General features: G+C 37.5%; 1 protein-coding gene across 1 annotated transcript in view; it reads left to right on the top strand.

Annotated features, from left to right (window-relative positions):
• Nucleotides 1-17,172, top strand: part of TNRC6A (trinucleotide repeat containing adaptor 6A) — a 210,379-nt gene that overhangs the window by 147,547 nt on the left and 45,660 nt on the right. The window contains exon 6 of the mRNA XM_045285958.1: nt 5,623-6,006. Coding sequence (XP_045141893.1) covers nt 5,623-6,006 — 384 coding nt within the window. The remainder of the gene's footprint in view (nt 1-5,622; nt 6,007-17,172) is intronic.

Below are 17,172 nucleotides of genomic sequence, written 5' to 3'. Positions count from 1 at the left end.
TATGATAACTTCCTAAAGTAATATAGCTTATGTATAGAAATTGAATTTAAATTTTGGGAACAATACATTTGAAATATTATTTTCTCTTATTGGATTCATTGTTATTAATTTAAAATTAGTACATTAGAAATGATCTATTATAATTATGTAATTTTATTAGAATATATACTTGAAAGAGGTGGACATTAACTAAAACAAAAAAAAGTTTAAAAAATTGTCATTGGATGTTTTCGTGTAAAAAACACTTTATTAAGCTTTCTTGTGGTTTGGAAATTAGTTATTTTTGACTATATGTGTATATAACAATGTTAACTTATATTTGTTTCAAAGTGAGTTAATAAAATTTCAAATTCTTTCCATTTAATTTTCTCCTGATAATTTTTTAGAACAAGTTTTTACTGTGAATTTACATTTCAGATAATCAGTTTTATATTCAACGATTTATATTAACATCAAGCTTACTATATCCCAAACTAAACTCATCAACTTTCCTGTATTTTCCAAATTTGCTTTGTTTTCTATTTCTTGTCTAAACTAAGCTAAATGGTACACAGATAGGTCTATCCTGAAATTTTTTCTTATTCAGGTGATAGTAGAAACCAGTGACACTTTGCTGAGCACTTCCCATGTGTCAGGCACTATTCTTCGTTCTTTGGCTCTGTTTTAAAGCCTTATTACAATGGGGTAAGCATTGTCACTTGGTGATATTTTACAGAGAAGGAATCGGAGGTACAAAGTAGTTAAATACTATGCCAAGCTTGTAAGTTGTAGAGCCAAGATTTGAATTCAGCCAGCCTTGAATCTGCACTTCTTTGTATGGGAACAGTTTTTATGTAAAATTGATCATGTTTCTTAAGGGTGGTACTATTTTCTGTAAAATCATGTGGGCAATTTTGGGGAACCAAAATTCTCTTTATTTTCCCTAGAACTCGTTATGGCAAATATATTTTATAGGCTTAAGGTCAGGGGAACTACAGCCTGCTGTTGTAATCTGCTACACTGCATTCCATAAGGAGCCCTGTTGTCGCTTTGGGTTAGGAATTGGAATCCTAATAAACACAACACCGATGATTCAAATCCACCAACTGCTCTGTGGGAGAAAGAAGAGGCTGTCTGCGCTCATGACAGTGTACAGCTTCTGATATTCATCCACCCTATGAGGGTTGCTTCGAGTCAGAATCTCCTTTATGGCTATGAGTTTCAGTTTTGATGTTTTCACATATAAAGGTTTATTAGAACACCACCACACACATTATTTTACATGGTGTCTATGCCTACTTTGTGTTACTGTGGTAGAACTGAGTAGTTGTGACAGAGCTGTGGCCCACCAAGCCATCTTGTCCTTTACAGAAAAAGTTTGCTGATTCTTTAGTAGTTTGCTGTTAAGTTTAGCTCGATTTTCTGGTACGTGCTATTTTCTTGTCTTTTCAGAATATTCTCTACATCTGAGGCTATATCTCTTCATTCATTTCCAGTACTATTTATCTTCTTTTATTGTTTGACGTTAAGTTTATCTGATTTTGGGTTGTAACAATACTATGTTGTTGCTCCACCTTTTCCTGTGCTGTATAACAATTTAAATAGCATGAAACTTAGATATATCTGTTCTTAAAATTGTGGTTGTTTACACAAATAAATAGTAGGGTAATATTAATGAGTCTAACCATCTGGTCCTCGTGGGTGATCTGAATAAATTTTTCCATTTCTTCTATGCTAATTAATCTTTTAGATTTCCTGCCTCTTCTGGGGCCAATGTCAAATCATGTCCGCCTCCCTTCCCCCCCCCCATGTCCTCCTCCTTTCAGAACTTCAAATAGAACTTATAGATGGACCTAAATTAATAGCTTACTGTTAGAATAATCACTCACACTTTTCTGTTTGCTTGCTTTAGTTGGGCTAGCTAGCAGATTATTTTCATAGAACCATACCTTGGGTTTCTTGGTTCACTTTTAAAGTCATTTATTTACACTTTAATTACTGGTAATTCTTTTTGCTTTCTTTAGTTTAATGGTAGTAAATAATGAAAGCTATGAATTTTTCTTAGAATGCTGTACCTTAGAATTCATCATATGTAGTGCAGTTGCTATCGTTTTTCCACTCAAGATTTATTTGAAGAGAAGTTACTTGTTATTTTTGTTTCAAATCGTGTATTGCAGTTCAGAAATATCACATATACATCAGCTCTATTTTTTGTAGCTTATTAATGTTTTCTGTAGTGCGTGTATCTTATGGGTATTAGTTCCCCCAAAGGTGCTGCCCTGTTTCCAAAGCATTTGATTTTGCTTCTTTCTCAGTTTTCCTTTTTGTCTTCATTTGGTTTGCATATTTTGCTGCTATGAGGTTTAGCATATAAAGGTTCTTATGTTCATATCTCTAATTGGTAATGTCATTTATCAGTACAAAATACTTTCTGTCCTTTAAAATGTTTCTGTGAATTTTCTTCTGGCTAATATTTAATACTGCTTTTATTTTATTTTTACTAGTATTTTTTGATGGTATAAGTATAATCCTTAAAAGAAATCTTTTATTCATTGTTTTATATCAAGAATGGATTTTGTAAAGTATCTTGCTTCAGTTATTTTTCTTTCTGAAATCCAGTTCAAGCACTGTGTCTTTTAACAAGAATTTAACTCCCAGTGATTAGAGAAATTTCGGGGTTTATATTTGACGTCCTGCTTTCTTGTTTTCCTTTGCCCATCATATCTTTGAAGTAATCGTTATTTCTTTTCCTCTAAGATTTTCTTATGTTCCATTTCCCCTTCTAATGATTTATTGAAGTAATTACCATAAATTTTGACTGGAAACACAGTAGTCAAAATTATTTAGTATTTACTCTGTTAACTAGCAGCTCCAACCCGATAACCCACTATTAGCTTTGCTATTAATCCTTACTACCACAGTTCATGTTTATATAACTGAAATTTTGACCTACATTGCTTAGTTTTATAGCCAGTACTGTATTTTAATGTCAGTACTGGTCTTGGTGAAGTTTTCTGGCCCTAAAAATGAATACCTATCTCAGTCTTGTTTTCTTCATGGCAAGTACAGCAATTCTGTGAGTTCCAGGTAGGTGCATGGGGCTGTTGGATAACAGAACACAGAGCGTGCTTTTGGATTTCTGGCCACTTCTCATTTAATGTCTTCATGTAGTTCATTCATAGGGGTTGCTTCTGGACTTCCTTCTGATTTCTTAAATATATTAAAGAATATTGAGCATAGGAGTCCTAGTGGCATTTTGAGTTAGGCCTTGAGGCTGCTTACCTCAAAGTCAGTGATTCAAACCCACCAACTGCTCCCTGGGAGAAAGATAAGGTTGCCTGCTCTGAAAGATGTGCAGTTTTGGAAACCCTGGATAGGGTCTGTTTGAATTGGAATTTACTTTGTGGTAGTGGATATGGAAAAGTCACAATCTTTCCTTTTTAGGATGCTTAGTTTTTAAAGTAATACTGTGCCAGACAAACTTGCGCTAGCAGTGAGGCTGTGTAACATCGTAAACTTTCTTCACCTTCCAAATATCATTGTGAGTTCCAGTACTAAGCATGAAAAAGCTGAGTCAGCATTTTTGTGTTCCCATAATTTGGGGTAGTGGTTATGTGTTGGGCCGCAGTCGTAGGGGTCAGTTTGAAACCACCTTGGGAGAAAAACTTTGTACTTTTGTAAACCGTTACAGTCTCTGAAATTAATGGGGCAGGTCTATCCTGTCTTATAGGGTTGCTGTGAGTCAGCATCGATTTCATGACCATGAGTTTGGGGTGTTTTGGATAATTTCATAGTTACATATACTTTATCTTCCTTTGTTTTCAGAGTTATTTTAGAATATTCTAGTGCATTCAATCTTTGTGAAGTATTTTTAGTAACTAAATTTTGCTTTTCACTAGGTACAGGGGGTGAAAAGGGAGTATACATTGTTACATGTGGGCCTATTACTTTTTCTGAGAACTTTCACATATAAAATAATTAGACTTAGAAATCATTTAAGCTAAGTTTTTAATAGGAGACTTGTCAGTGAACTTCAAGGACAATGGAAATAATGCCTTAATTGTAAGTAGATAATAATGTAGCTAAATTTTTCAGTGTGGGGAAGCTCTAGAATTGAGGTTAGATAGGTAAGATTGGGATCACTATTAGAAGCCACACAGGAAGGATACCAAGACTTTATTTGCATCATAGGCACTGGATACAATTTTTTTCTTTTTAAAAATTTAGACTGAGTAGTTAACAACGTGCTAGGCACTGGACAAAAGCTCTCTAAACAAGGATGGCACAGAGCAAACCCAGCTAGTTAGTGGTGGTGCTGCTTTAATTCCATCCTGGAGCAGTTAAACCCCTTCAAAAGAGTGTCCCCATATATAACTTGGAGATGTCTCCCTTAACCTGACAGTGTGCGGCGGGCATATAAAAATGGCACTGAAACATTAAAATGTTAAAGTAGTGTATGGTAGATATGTGCTAATTACTGAGTAATAGCCAACAAACAGAAGGCTGTTTTGGTGCTTTGTCAGCATTAATAAATTTAACCTTAAGATAATGCTCTAAGATATTGGCATTATCTCTGTTTTACAGAGGAGACAACGTGCTCAGTTCAGTTTAGACAACTTAAGTTTAGACAACTTGTTCAAAGACACATAGCTAGTAAAGACCAAGCTGAGACCAAAACCTAGTTCTGTCTCGCACCAAAATCTCGTATGTCCTGTTGGATCTCCCACATTTTAGAGATTGGGTGTGTCTTCACTGCTTTAAAACATTTCCCAAACTTTAAAAAGAATGTTTCCCCTTAGTTTATTCATTTACCTCTTTTAGGGGTTCAACATTTACTATTTTACTAGTTCTCAGTCTCCCAAGTGGCTTTTTCAAAGTTGCTTAAGACCCATTTACTGCCATTACGTTGACTCTCACTCATTGGGCTGAACAAAACTACTTCATCTTTGGCTGGTGAGTCTGAACTGTCAACCTTTCAGTTACCAGCTCAACATTAAGTCCACTGTGCCAGCTGAGCCCCTTTTGTTTAAGATAGACTATTCAACATATTTTCTGGTATTATTTCATTCTCTTATCTCTATGCATTTCCATATTCTAAATTTGCCTTATTTATTTCAGACTTTACGTATTAACAGCCAAAACAAAACAAAACGGCCTCTTATAAGGAATTGGACAGATTGCGTACTGTTATTGTTATGCTGTCTTCCAAAGATGAAAAATGGAGACCAAACAAATGGAATGGAATTAGGATGTTACCAGGGAATTGAATATTCTTTTCAGACTAACCAAAATTTGATATGCCAGTTTTGTTCTTTATTTTTAAGTTATTGTTAGTTCTGTAGTTGTATAATCTGAGAGCAATATAGGAAAAAGAGGTTGTTGGTATGAGCTGTGATCCTTCCTGGTCAAGGAAGGTCAGTGATCTATCTCTGTGCCCTTAATGGACATAGAAATAAAATGTGTATCTTGACGAGTCTTCGTCCTAAGAAAACTTGAGCCCACGACTGGGGATATCCCTATGCATTTAAAGCTTCTGTTCCTTTAGGATTGTTTTTCTTAGTGCCTTTGCCCCTGATGGCTTACTGTGGAGATGGCTAACTTCTCTGGCTAACTTTTCCACCCCTTTTCTTTTGTTGGGATTAGTGCCAGAACAGATAAAGCCCAGTGTAAGCCAGCCTCTGCCTGCCAACTCTAATAACGGCACTTCCACAACAACCAGCACTAATAATAATGCCAAGCGAGCCACAGCCAACAATCATCAACAACAGCAGCAGCAACAGCAGCAACAGCAGCAGCAGCAGCAGCAGCAGCAGCAGCAGGTCTTGCCGCGATATCCTCGTGAAGTACCACCACGATTTCGCCACCAGGAACATAAACAGCTTCTAAAGAGGGGTCAGCATTTTCCCGTCATAGCAGCAAACCTGGGACCTGCTGTTAAAGTGTTAAACAGCCAGTCAGAAAGCACTGCTTTAACAAATCAACAGCCACAAAATAATGGAGAGGTGCAGAGCAGCAAAAACCAGTCAGGTGAGAGAAGGTATTTCTTACGGGATTAAAACTTTATTAATCATAAGCAGCGTAGCAAGTTGATGCACTTATCAGCATCTGGGCTGCAAATGTGGATTCTGTGTAGTCATGGAAATGGGGAATCTTAAAATGTTTCCTGTAAGTTACCTGGCCATCCTACTTAAAAAAAAATTTTTTTTGATCACTTATTCCTCCTCCAGGTTTTGTCCATGCTAGTAAGCAGTTTATACCTAAAATTGAGCACCCCCCCAGCTCAAGTTTATGAGCTAAGCAGTTACATATATTACTATATTTAATTTTCAATCACTTTGTTAAAAGGTCAATTGTTTTTATCCCCACTTTTCAATAGTATAAACTGAGGCACCATGACATTAATTAATTTCCCTGAGATTACTCAGTTAGTACATATCACTGTCCGTTATAAAAATTGTATTTCCAAAAGAGCAAATGCATTTTCTTATTTGTTCCAGAATGGTTTTTCTCAGCACAGAAATGATTATGAAGCAGAAAATAAATCTAGTATGAGATGAGGATTTTCCTTAAGGCTCCATTTGTTTCCATATGTCTGATAGGTTCAGATGGTTGGTCTGTCCATCCATCCATCCATCCATCCATCCATCCATCCATTCATCCACTTATCAAAATATTTTTAAGTGTATACTAGTAAAAGCCAGAAAGAGAATTTGGTGATAGAGATTAGGTTCCTATAAATGTAAAGCACTTGTTGAGGCAACATAGTACAGAGTGGTAAAGAACAAAGTATCTAGAGCCAAATGGCCCTGATTTTAAATCCCAGCTCCACTGTATACCAGCAGTGTGACCTTGGGCAATTTACTTAATTGCTCCATGTGTCTGGGTCTCATCTGAGTAGTCTTCTCTAACCATCTCCAGTAGAGTTACTCACTTCTACTTCTGTACCCTCTCATAACTACTGAGAACTGCTTTGTACGTTATCCTATATTATGGTGTTTCATAGCTAATAAGTAGCAGAGCCGGGACTCACATCCAGATCTCTCTGACTCCAAAGCCATGCTTACATCCACTGTGCTGTGCTTTGGCAACATACTGGATGTAATAGTTAAGGAGGAAGAGGACACAAATGTGAGTGTTCTAGCATAGTTCATTAGAGAAGAACATTTTCGGAAAGGATGCATACTGAAGTTTTTGTTTTGAGTTCAGAGTTATTCTCTACTCTCCCAGCCACTTATTACCTGTATGGGCTCGGCTAAATCACTTAATCCATCTAATCCTCTGTATTCATTTGTAAAATATAAATAGTAGTGTATGCCAGTTAAGTATGCACCTATGAATATGATATGTTAAAGCAACTAGCTTAGTTTCTTAAATATGTGGGCCCTGAATAAATTATCAACCCCTAATTTTTACAGCAGGGCCTACCCTTTTCTGGAAGAGAAGCTTGATTAGACATCTTAGAAATAATAATATTCACGTGCCAAGTCATTTGGTTTGAAATTTACCAGGGAAGTCACATGGAAAGTAGATGCACGCTCATAAATCAGCATGATTTTAAAATGTGGTTGGGGGGGAGGGGAGGGTCCAGGGGGTGGGAGTGGGGATGTGGCTAAACCCTTAAGAGAGATGGGCTGTACAATAAATAAGATCTGTGAGCTAAGCAATGATTGCATATGATAAAAAACAAAATCATTGGGGAAACAGGATAGTGTATATAGAAAATCATGTGTTGAATGTACTTTTTCAGTTCGAGAAATGAGAGCACAAAACTGTTTTTGAAATGGAAACAGTAGGGGCATAGGAATCTCATTTCTCCAGAATGCATTTCAGTGAAAAAGAAAAATGAGCGTTTTAGGTATTCATTCAGATGAGAAGATGTGGGCACTGGAAGAAGCTTTCAAAAAAATGCCTAAGAAGGAAAAAATATCCTGCACAATTAGTAAAGGACATTAGTGTGGAAGTTTAGATGGAGCCCTGGAATTAAATAAAGTTTTAAACAACTAAGGAATGCAGGTGAGGAAGGTAAAACCGTATCAAGAACCAGATTTGTATTTTATCTCTCTAGGAACTTTGTGAATTCCCATTTGGCAGCATTTTTACATTACAATGTCTTTTTATGTGCTACTAAGAGTGATGAGAAAGACCATGCGTTCTATTCCATAGAGAGTGACAGCATCTGACACTCAAAGGGACAGTTCTACCCTGCCCTATAGGGTCAGTTTGAGTTGGCATCGACTCAGTGGCAGTGAGTTTGGTTTGAGTTTTGGAGAAGAGATAACAGACATCTCAGCCACAAAAACTTTAGAGGTGTTAAATCTACCATCTTTGGTTGTTACTTTCTGTTGAGTTGACCACAACTCTTGGTGACCCCATGTGTACAGGATAGAATTGTACTCCACAGGATATTCAAGGCTGTGACCTTTGGAAGCAGATCAACAGGCCTGTCTTCTGAGGGAGGACACTCTGGGTTTGAATTTACCCAACTTTCAGCTATCAGTGAAGTGCTTAATAATCTGCACCATTCTGGCTCCTAGAAGATTATGAATAATGACGATGCTAATACAGCAGCTAACTCTCATAGAATGTTTACTATGATCTATGCATGGTATTAATTCCATTAATCCTTGTCTTCTAGGTTAGATAATATCTTTATTTTAAAGATTGGATTTCAGGACTTATTCAAGTGATTTATGACGAACAGTGTACTTGATGGTATACAAAGCATGAGCAATAGCCCAGATACATAAACTTTGTGTAATGTGAGCTATCAGCGATACAAAATCAGAGCACAGTCATGAAGTACAGAATATAGTCATAACTATTTCTATTGTTGACTGTATTTGCATTTGGCTTTTTTGTTTTCTGAATAGAGGTAATGGAGGAAGTAGATTCTGACTAATGGATGTGATACATAAGTCTTTAGTTTTCATGGTAAACATGAGAAGTGCTTAATATGGCTCCCTGCCCTCCTATAACGTAGGTCCCATTTATTCAATACAATAGAAATGATACTTTTATGGAATAAGTTATTTTACCAATTGGAAGTCATAAATTCAATGCCTTCAGGAATTAGCAGGTAAGTGAAGTAAAAGAGGAAAAGGAGTTGTGAGAATTTGGTAAATGTTTTAATTTGGTTTCTTGTCTAAACACTTTCACATTTTTAATTTTATTTTTTAAGACCCTTATGCTGGTCAGACCAGAGAACTCTTAGGCTGAAGCCTGGGCTGCCAGTTTGGGCCTACGCTTCAGATGTTTATGGTATTAATTTTACTCTGAGATCTCACTTTTATATATAATTTCTTAGAAGCCTAAGAGATTAGACTTGGTTATTGCACAAATGACGCTTGAATTTGGAGAAGGTGATCTAATGAGGGCTTTACAGGACTTACAGTAATATTGTTATGGGCCAAAATGTTCCATTTCTCCCTTTTATCACACTACTGGCATGATATATTTGAAAAGTTAATGAGAATATAACAGGGGTATTTATACACCCACCACCCAGATCCAACAGTTGTTAATATTGGACTTCAGACATTTCTCTCTCTCTCTTTCTCTCTCTCTCTCTCTCGTATGTGTGTGTGTGTGTATATATAAAACCACTTGTCCACACGCATTTTCTATTGTTTAGTCATTGGAAAGGTAAGCACCAAATACCATGATACTTGAAATTGAATACTTCCATAGGAAATTTCCCAAGAGTTAAGTGTAGTCTGCTTTAAATTGTTATGTTATTATTGCCACTAAACATAAATAATTATAGGATATGTTCAACTATATTGCTACAAAAGCATAGAAAACTTTATTAAATGAAAACATTAAAATGTGAAGCTTTTGTTTTTCAACATATCCTCCACCTAGGATTATCCATATATGAAAGTAGTGCTTCTGTCTTTCTAACCCTTCTCTGGAGAATTCTGTGTTTTTTATTTACACCATGCCATTATAATTTCTCTCACTTGTTTGTCAGTTTGTTGTACTGGAGTAGCTTGTATGTTGTTGGGATGCTGGAAGATGTGATACTGATATTGTAAATATCAGCAGTGTCACCCAAGCTTTCAGTGGAGCTTTTAAACTACAAACAAACAATGAACGGAGAATAGGCTGTCCATTTCTGAATGATTGGCCCCTAAAAACCATATGAACCACAACAACATTGTCAGGTGTATTGGAAACATTATGAATAGCAGCGCAGTATCTAACAGTTCTGTAAGATGAGCGCCACACTTCAGAAGGCACTGAAAGTGCAACTGAGATAGAGCTGCCATCTCAAAGTAGAATCAACATAATGATATATAGACGAGTTAAGAACTTTTGGGACCTTCATTTCCTGATGGGGCATCACTCAAAATGAGAAGAAACAACTGTAAATTTCTATTAATGATTCAAACTTAGAATGTACGAAGTATGAATCTAGAAAAATATCTTAGCATTAGTGAACTGGAATGCAGTGGTATTGGCCATCTTGGATCAGATACCATATGCTTTACTATGCCAGGAATGACAAATTCAAGAGGAAAGGTGTCACATCTTCAAAAAGGACATTTCAAAATCTGTCTTAAAATACAGTGCTACCTGCGATAGGACAATATCTCTGTGTATACAAGAAAATCCATGTATCTGTTATTCAAATTTGTGCACCAACCACTAAAGTTAATGATGATGAAATGGAAGAACTCCTTTTTTGGGGGGAGGAGAGGGGAAGAATTCTTTCAACATCTTCAATTTTGAAATTTGTCAAACTTGCAGTGAAGCTGCTTAAGCATTTGGTCATTGGGATGCGAAAGTTGGAAACAAAGTGGATGGAAGGTTAGTTGGGAGCTAGAACCTCTGTAATAGAAATGAAGCTGGAAGAATGCATGATAGAGTTTTGCAAGAACAATGACTGTCATTGAATGATTTCTCTTCTACAACAGAAACTGACTATACACAAAGACTTCTCTAGATAGAATACACAGGAATCCTATTTACTATATCTGTGGAAAGAAATGATAGAAAAGCTTAGATAATACTTAAGCCAAAATGAGGCCAGGGGGCAGACTGTGTAACACACCATCAATTGCTCGTATGTAAGTTCAGATTGAAGATGAAGAAAATTAAAAGAAGTCTATGAGAACCAAACTATGGTTCCGCCTGAGTTTTGAGTATCTTCCACCTGAATTTCGAGAACATCTCAATAATAAACTTGAGTCATTGAACACTAATAAAAGAACACCTGACAAGCTGTGGGATGATGTCAAGAATGTCATATGAAAAAAGCAAAAAAGATCATTGAAAAGATAGGAAAGAAGAAAAGGTCCAAGTAGGTATCAGAAAAAACTCTTAAGACTTGTTATTGGTCCTAGAGTAGCTAAAGCAAATGGTGAAAGGGCCAAACAGAAAACGTCAAAGGGCAGCCAGACAACTCAGAGGTAGAGCATTGTGGTAGTCGCAGAATCTGATATCAGTCAGTTTAAGGATTAAGAGTGTAGGGGTGGAGTCTAGGCTGTCAATCTGGAGATAGCCAATGAGACTTCTGTGGGTATGGCCCTCAGAGAATTCTGGGAAATCTGGTACTTACTTCTTGGAAGTGGAAGACACCTCTCTCTCTCTCTGCGACTCCCTGGGAGACACTGCAGACAAGTCACATGGATGCAACCAGACCTTGCAAGCCGGAGGAGCCACAGAAAGACCCCTGCCAGCGCTGAGATGCTTACAACGCCACTGGACCCAAAGACTTTCTACCCACTGGCTTGTGATCATCCTGCGTTTGGCTTCATTACATGTGTTTCATGAGTCTGAAGAGGACTTTATAGATTGATATTGGACTTATGGACTTGATCTGGACTAGCCTAGGATGTTTTCTCCATGTTCAGTTGTTCTTGTATATAAACCTCTTTCTTATACACATATGTTTGTACATGGATTTGTTTCTCTAGTCTACCCAGACTAACACTAGCATTTTAATGAAATATGCAAAAACCTGGAATCAAATAAAATCAACAAGAAAGAAAATGCTCAGTATTTATCAAGCCGTAAAAAATGAGAAAAAATTCTTTGAGCTTTAATATTGAAGAATTTCATGGGCAAAATATTTAACCTTGCAAAATATTGATGTATTCCTTCTATACTTGAATATTCCCCCAAATTAATTAATTTTGCGGCCTTTCAACCTTTTCAGTTTTTGGCTTTTGTTCAAGGGTTATTTTTCCCTTCTTGAAATTGTTGCTTGGGGGGCCGTTGTTTGGCTGTTCTTCGGCCCGGTTTGGAAACCTTTCTTTGGGTTCGGCGGCCGGCCTTTTGGTTTTGGGTTTTTTTTTTTTTTTTTTGTTTTTTTTTTTCTTTTTCGGTCACTTTGTGGCTATCTATATAAGACAGGCAGGATAAACAATCCCTAGGAGAAAACAATGGGACCAGTGCTAGAGGGGAGGGTTGGGGAGGGAGGGAGGGAGAGCAGGGAGCCAACAAACTCAGGGACAAGGGAAAAACAAGGGATCTAAAATTAATGGTGAGGTGGGCATAGAATGCTTGGTGGGGGTTGATCAAGTGCAGTGTATTCGAGAAGGAATTACTGAGAGCTGAATGGAGGGTAAGCATAGTGGGACAGGAGAAAGGTGAAAGGAAATAAATAACTTGGAGGCAAAAACTACTTATAATGGTATAGCTATAGGCATGTATATATGTAAGCATTAACTTATAATGATAGGAATATAAGTCAGTGTACATAAAAATATTTATGTGTTAAGTATTAAGATAGCAGATGGACTTTGGGCCTCTCCTCGAAACACGAACACTTTGTTCTAACAAGATAGTCACTTTCTCAACATGGTCACTGAAGACAAGGTGAGTGCATAGGCAACTGTGAAGAAAGCTGCTGATGGTGCCTGGCTATCAAAAGATAGTGTCTGGGGTCTTAAAGGTTTGAAGTTAAACAAGCAGCAATATAGCAGGGAAACAACAGCCCACATGGAAGAATCACATCAGTCTGTGTGATCATGAAGTGTCACCAGGATCAGGGATCATGCAATTATCAAAAGATCCAAAGCAAACATTTACATCGATGCAAGTGGGGGTTGGGGGTCAAAGTGGAGACCCAAAGCCCATCTGTATACAATTGGATACCCCTTACAGAAGGGCCACAAGAAAGGGATGATTCAGTCAGGGTGCAGTGTAGTACCAGCAGAAGACACAACATTCCTCTAATTCTGAATGCTCACCCACACTATCATGACCCAGTTCTACCTACACATCTGACTAAACTGGAGTATGTACATTGGTACAGATAAGAGATCTGCACAAGACCTCTAAAATGTTGAAGAGAAGATGTCACTGAGGACTAAGTTGTGCCTAATTCAAGCAGTGGTATTTTGAATCACCTCATATGCAAGTTGGTTGATTAATATGGAGGACCAAAGAAGATTAAATGCATTTGAACCATATTGCTGGTGAAGAGGACGATTAGAAGTCCCATGGACTGCCAGAAAAACAAACAAACCCACTTGCAAGAAGTACAGCCAAAATTGTTTTGTTTCATATTCTTTGGATATGTTATCAGGAGAGACTAGTCTCTGGAGAGTTGTTCAGTAGAGTGGAGGGGTAGTGAAAGAGAGGATGACACTTTAGATAGATTGGCACAATGGGTGCAAACAAAACAGTTGGGGAGGGGTGGTTGTTAGATGAGGAAGTATTCAGTTGTTACTTGGATGTTAGGAGTTAAAACCAACTTCACAGCACTCAACATCAATAGTTTGGGGATTCCCAAGGGACCCAAGTCAATCCTTTTAAATATTTGAGTTTGGGAAACAAAGTATGAACCAACAAGTAGGGCTGTAGGCTGGCTCTGGTAAGATTTCCCAGTAAAACTCTTACAGGGCAGCCCTTGCTATCCTAGAATAATAAGCAAGCACATTGTTATGATGAGTAAATTTGTTAGGTGTGTGGATTACTCTATTTAGAATGCCCCAAACAGTCACCATACCTGAGCTGACCTCACAGCCTTGAATTTAACTGACCCAGCAAATCTCCCTGGAGCCACCATTTTGATCATACCTTTGTATTTAGAAGGTACCCCAACAAGGGCAAGGTTGAGACAAGTTTATTGCTAATAGAACTTGTCCGTGCCATCTGACCCCAGAGATGTTTAAACACAGTTTGTTTGGAATTAAGCCATTGGAACCCCAGTAGCAACACTTAATACAGCCCATGGGAAAATTCCAGCGGATTTCAAAATAGAGACTATCGACATAATTCTAGCCAATTTGGCAGAGTTTGGGAAGTCCCAATTCAATCCTTAGTAGTAAGTATGCCTTCATTTAGTCTCTATAAAAATGCAGTAGACTCACATGACCATTTATCCCTACTTTTAGTATGAAGCACCTGAGGCTGAGAAAGACTGAGTATGTGAGGTAGTAGTAAGTTTTTCCTTTGGACCTCCTTATCTTCTAGAGCATGCCACCCAGGACAAGTGCCCTGATGACTGTAACTTCATTGCCTGTTTAAGTAATTTTATTTTCCTTCACTTTTACTATGTGGTTATATTTATTATTGACTTTCCCAGGATTGTAGTGTGAGCGAGCTTGTTCACTCATTACCTCTCATACATGGAATGTGAAAGAATGATTCACAGTTACAGTTGGCATGCATCTATTATGCTGCTCCATTAGCCATGATTGGCAATTCGACACAGAAGAAAATGACATTGAAATCTAGTGTTATCATAATCTTTTAGCTTTTACCTGGTTTCAGCAATCATATGTTTAACTTTTCTAAACTATACTGTTTTGCCTAACATCACTGATTTTGTTTTTGACTGTCTACCTGGATCTCCACTCAATCTCTGCCATCAGGAAACCAGCGTGTTTTCTCTAATTGCATCCCAGTGCAACTGTAGCAGCCCTCCAGTTCCTTATGTACTTGCCTGTATTTCTCATTTTATCTTTGTTACATCCTGACTGCGATATTCATTCCTGCGATATCCAGCCTCATTGATAAATGATTGGCAATTCCCCCAAAGTTCATGTTCCTGCACCTCATCCTATCTTCTGGATACTTTCTCTCTCTTCTGGGAAGCTCCCTCAAAAGCTAGTTACAATGCTTTCTGACTTATTCTCATATCAAACAACAACAGGTAAATAATAAAGCTTCCTCAAGTTAACACATTAAACTACTGTCCATCCACCTGTGTTTTTACTGCTCTCTTACCTGTGGCACATTCTCACTGTCCCTTAATTTCTGCTTCTTGCTTTCCACTTGCACCGTCTGTTTGGACTATAAATATGTTCTTTATAATCTTGAGGCTATTACAAAATTTCTCTAATCCCCTTTACAGAATTCTTGAAGACATAGCTATATTTGCTGCTTTTAATATATTACTTCAGTCTTTAGTAACCTGATTCCTTAGTTGAATAAAATTAGCTCTTACCTAAGATCTTGTGATCGTCGGATCTAGACTTTTCTATTTTTATCTTAGTAGATACCGTTTTCATTTTTGATCACTTCTACATAAAGCTATTTTAGTCCTTGACCTCTCTGTCATCATACCACGTCTCCTGTTTTTCTCTCTCTACTTCTCTGTTTTATTCTGCAGTTTTTCACCTAGTTCTTAAAATTTTTTGTTCCCCAAGATTTCATCCATTACTTGCTACCATTTTTACCATTGCCCCAAGTAGTTTACATTCTTCTCCCAGTTTTGTTTCACTTCTCCAGTTTTAGGCTCATTTCAAGATACTCAAACTCATGTCTAAACTTGTGTTCATTTTTTAATCTGTATGCCAATTCTTCCATCTGGATTCCTTTGCTCTAAAGATTGGCTCTCCTAATCATGGAATCCACCCCATCCAGAACCATGAAATCCTAAATCATCCTCGGCTATCTCTTATCCTTCGTATCTTACAGGCTTCTGGCCTCCCATGTCTTGCTGAGTTTATCTTACTTTCTCAGCCAGCACTGCCACACTGCCTGGTTCAGGCGTTCATCTGATGAGTGGTCAAGAACAAGTGTCCCAAGAATAATCCTTCCTAGCTGTCTTCCCACTGCTTAAATCCCTCCTCACAAACCATGAGCAAGTGGTCATCTGTGCATTGCATTTGGTTGTGGCATTGCTTTTGCTTTCTTTAATCCAGTACAGGATTGCACCCAAGTGGCACAAATAATTAAACACTTGACTACTACCTGACAGGTTGAAGAAGACAGGCCTGGATCTGCTTCTGAAAACCATGTGGAGAAGTTCAGTTTGGCACACATGGAGTTGTCACAGTGCACAGCAGCTTAGAACAACAAAAACCTATCACTGGTTGGCCTAGCCACTCCCATTTGTTTCCATGTCTGTAGTTACTTTCCAGCCACAGTAGAAGAGTTAAGTAGTTGTCAGAGACCATCTGGCCTGCAAAACAATTTCCAATCTGAACCTCTACTGAAAAAGGTTTACTGACACTGAAATAGAGTCTAAAATGCTGAAAGAAACTTTTTTTTATCTTTCTCACTTAAGTGTTATTTAAAAGTGTGCCAGTAAGGTTCTTATTATCTATGGGACCATTTCATACTTCTGAAGCCTGAATAAAATTTAGGTACTAGTAATTCCGGTATATGAAACTCTTTCCTTTCTGGTGAGTTTGTAAGCATTAAAGCATAAAACATATTAAACTATTTTACTTGTTACATACTGTACATTTAATAGGAAAAATAATCTGTATTTCCATGAGTGCATTCTTCCAGAATTATTTATACATTATCTGAATTTTTACCAGTCTTTATAATGCCTCAACTAGCCTTTTTGATCTTTCTGAACAGGTACTTTGTAATACACTTTATTTTGAAGTGTGATTCTAAACCTGTCTCCAGTTCTTTGGTAATTGTTTGAGAGCAGCATGCACATGACATTTTTGAATGTCAGATGATTCTTGGTATTCTACCTTCTAGGTGTTAGATTGCCTACCAGAGTACCAAAAAGACACCCCCCAAAACGAAAACAAACAACACCAAACCGACTGCTGTAGAGTTGATTACTACTTACAGCAATCCTGTAGGTCAGAGAGTGCAAACCCTTACAGGAATAAACAGCCTCCTTTTCTTCCTGAGGAGCAGCTGATAGGTTTAAACCAATGACCTTGCAGCTAACAGCCCAGAGTTGAACTCACTATGTCACCAGGGCTCTTATAGGAGTAGCTGGTGTGAGCATTTGTTCTGCATTTACACTAAGTAAAATCTAACTGCTTC

This window comes from Echinops telfairi, unplaced genomic scaffold, assembly GCF_000313985.2.
Source record: "Echinops telfairi isolate 266 unplaced genomic scaffold, ASM31398v2 ScPeMD7_5;HRSCAF=22, whole genome shotgun sequence".
NCBI classification, from domain to species: Eukaryota; Metazoa; Chordata; class Mammalia; order Afrosoricida; family Tenrecidae; genus Echinops; species Echinops telfairi.
This window is presented reverse-complemented; position numbering and strand designations above follow the sequence as displayed.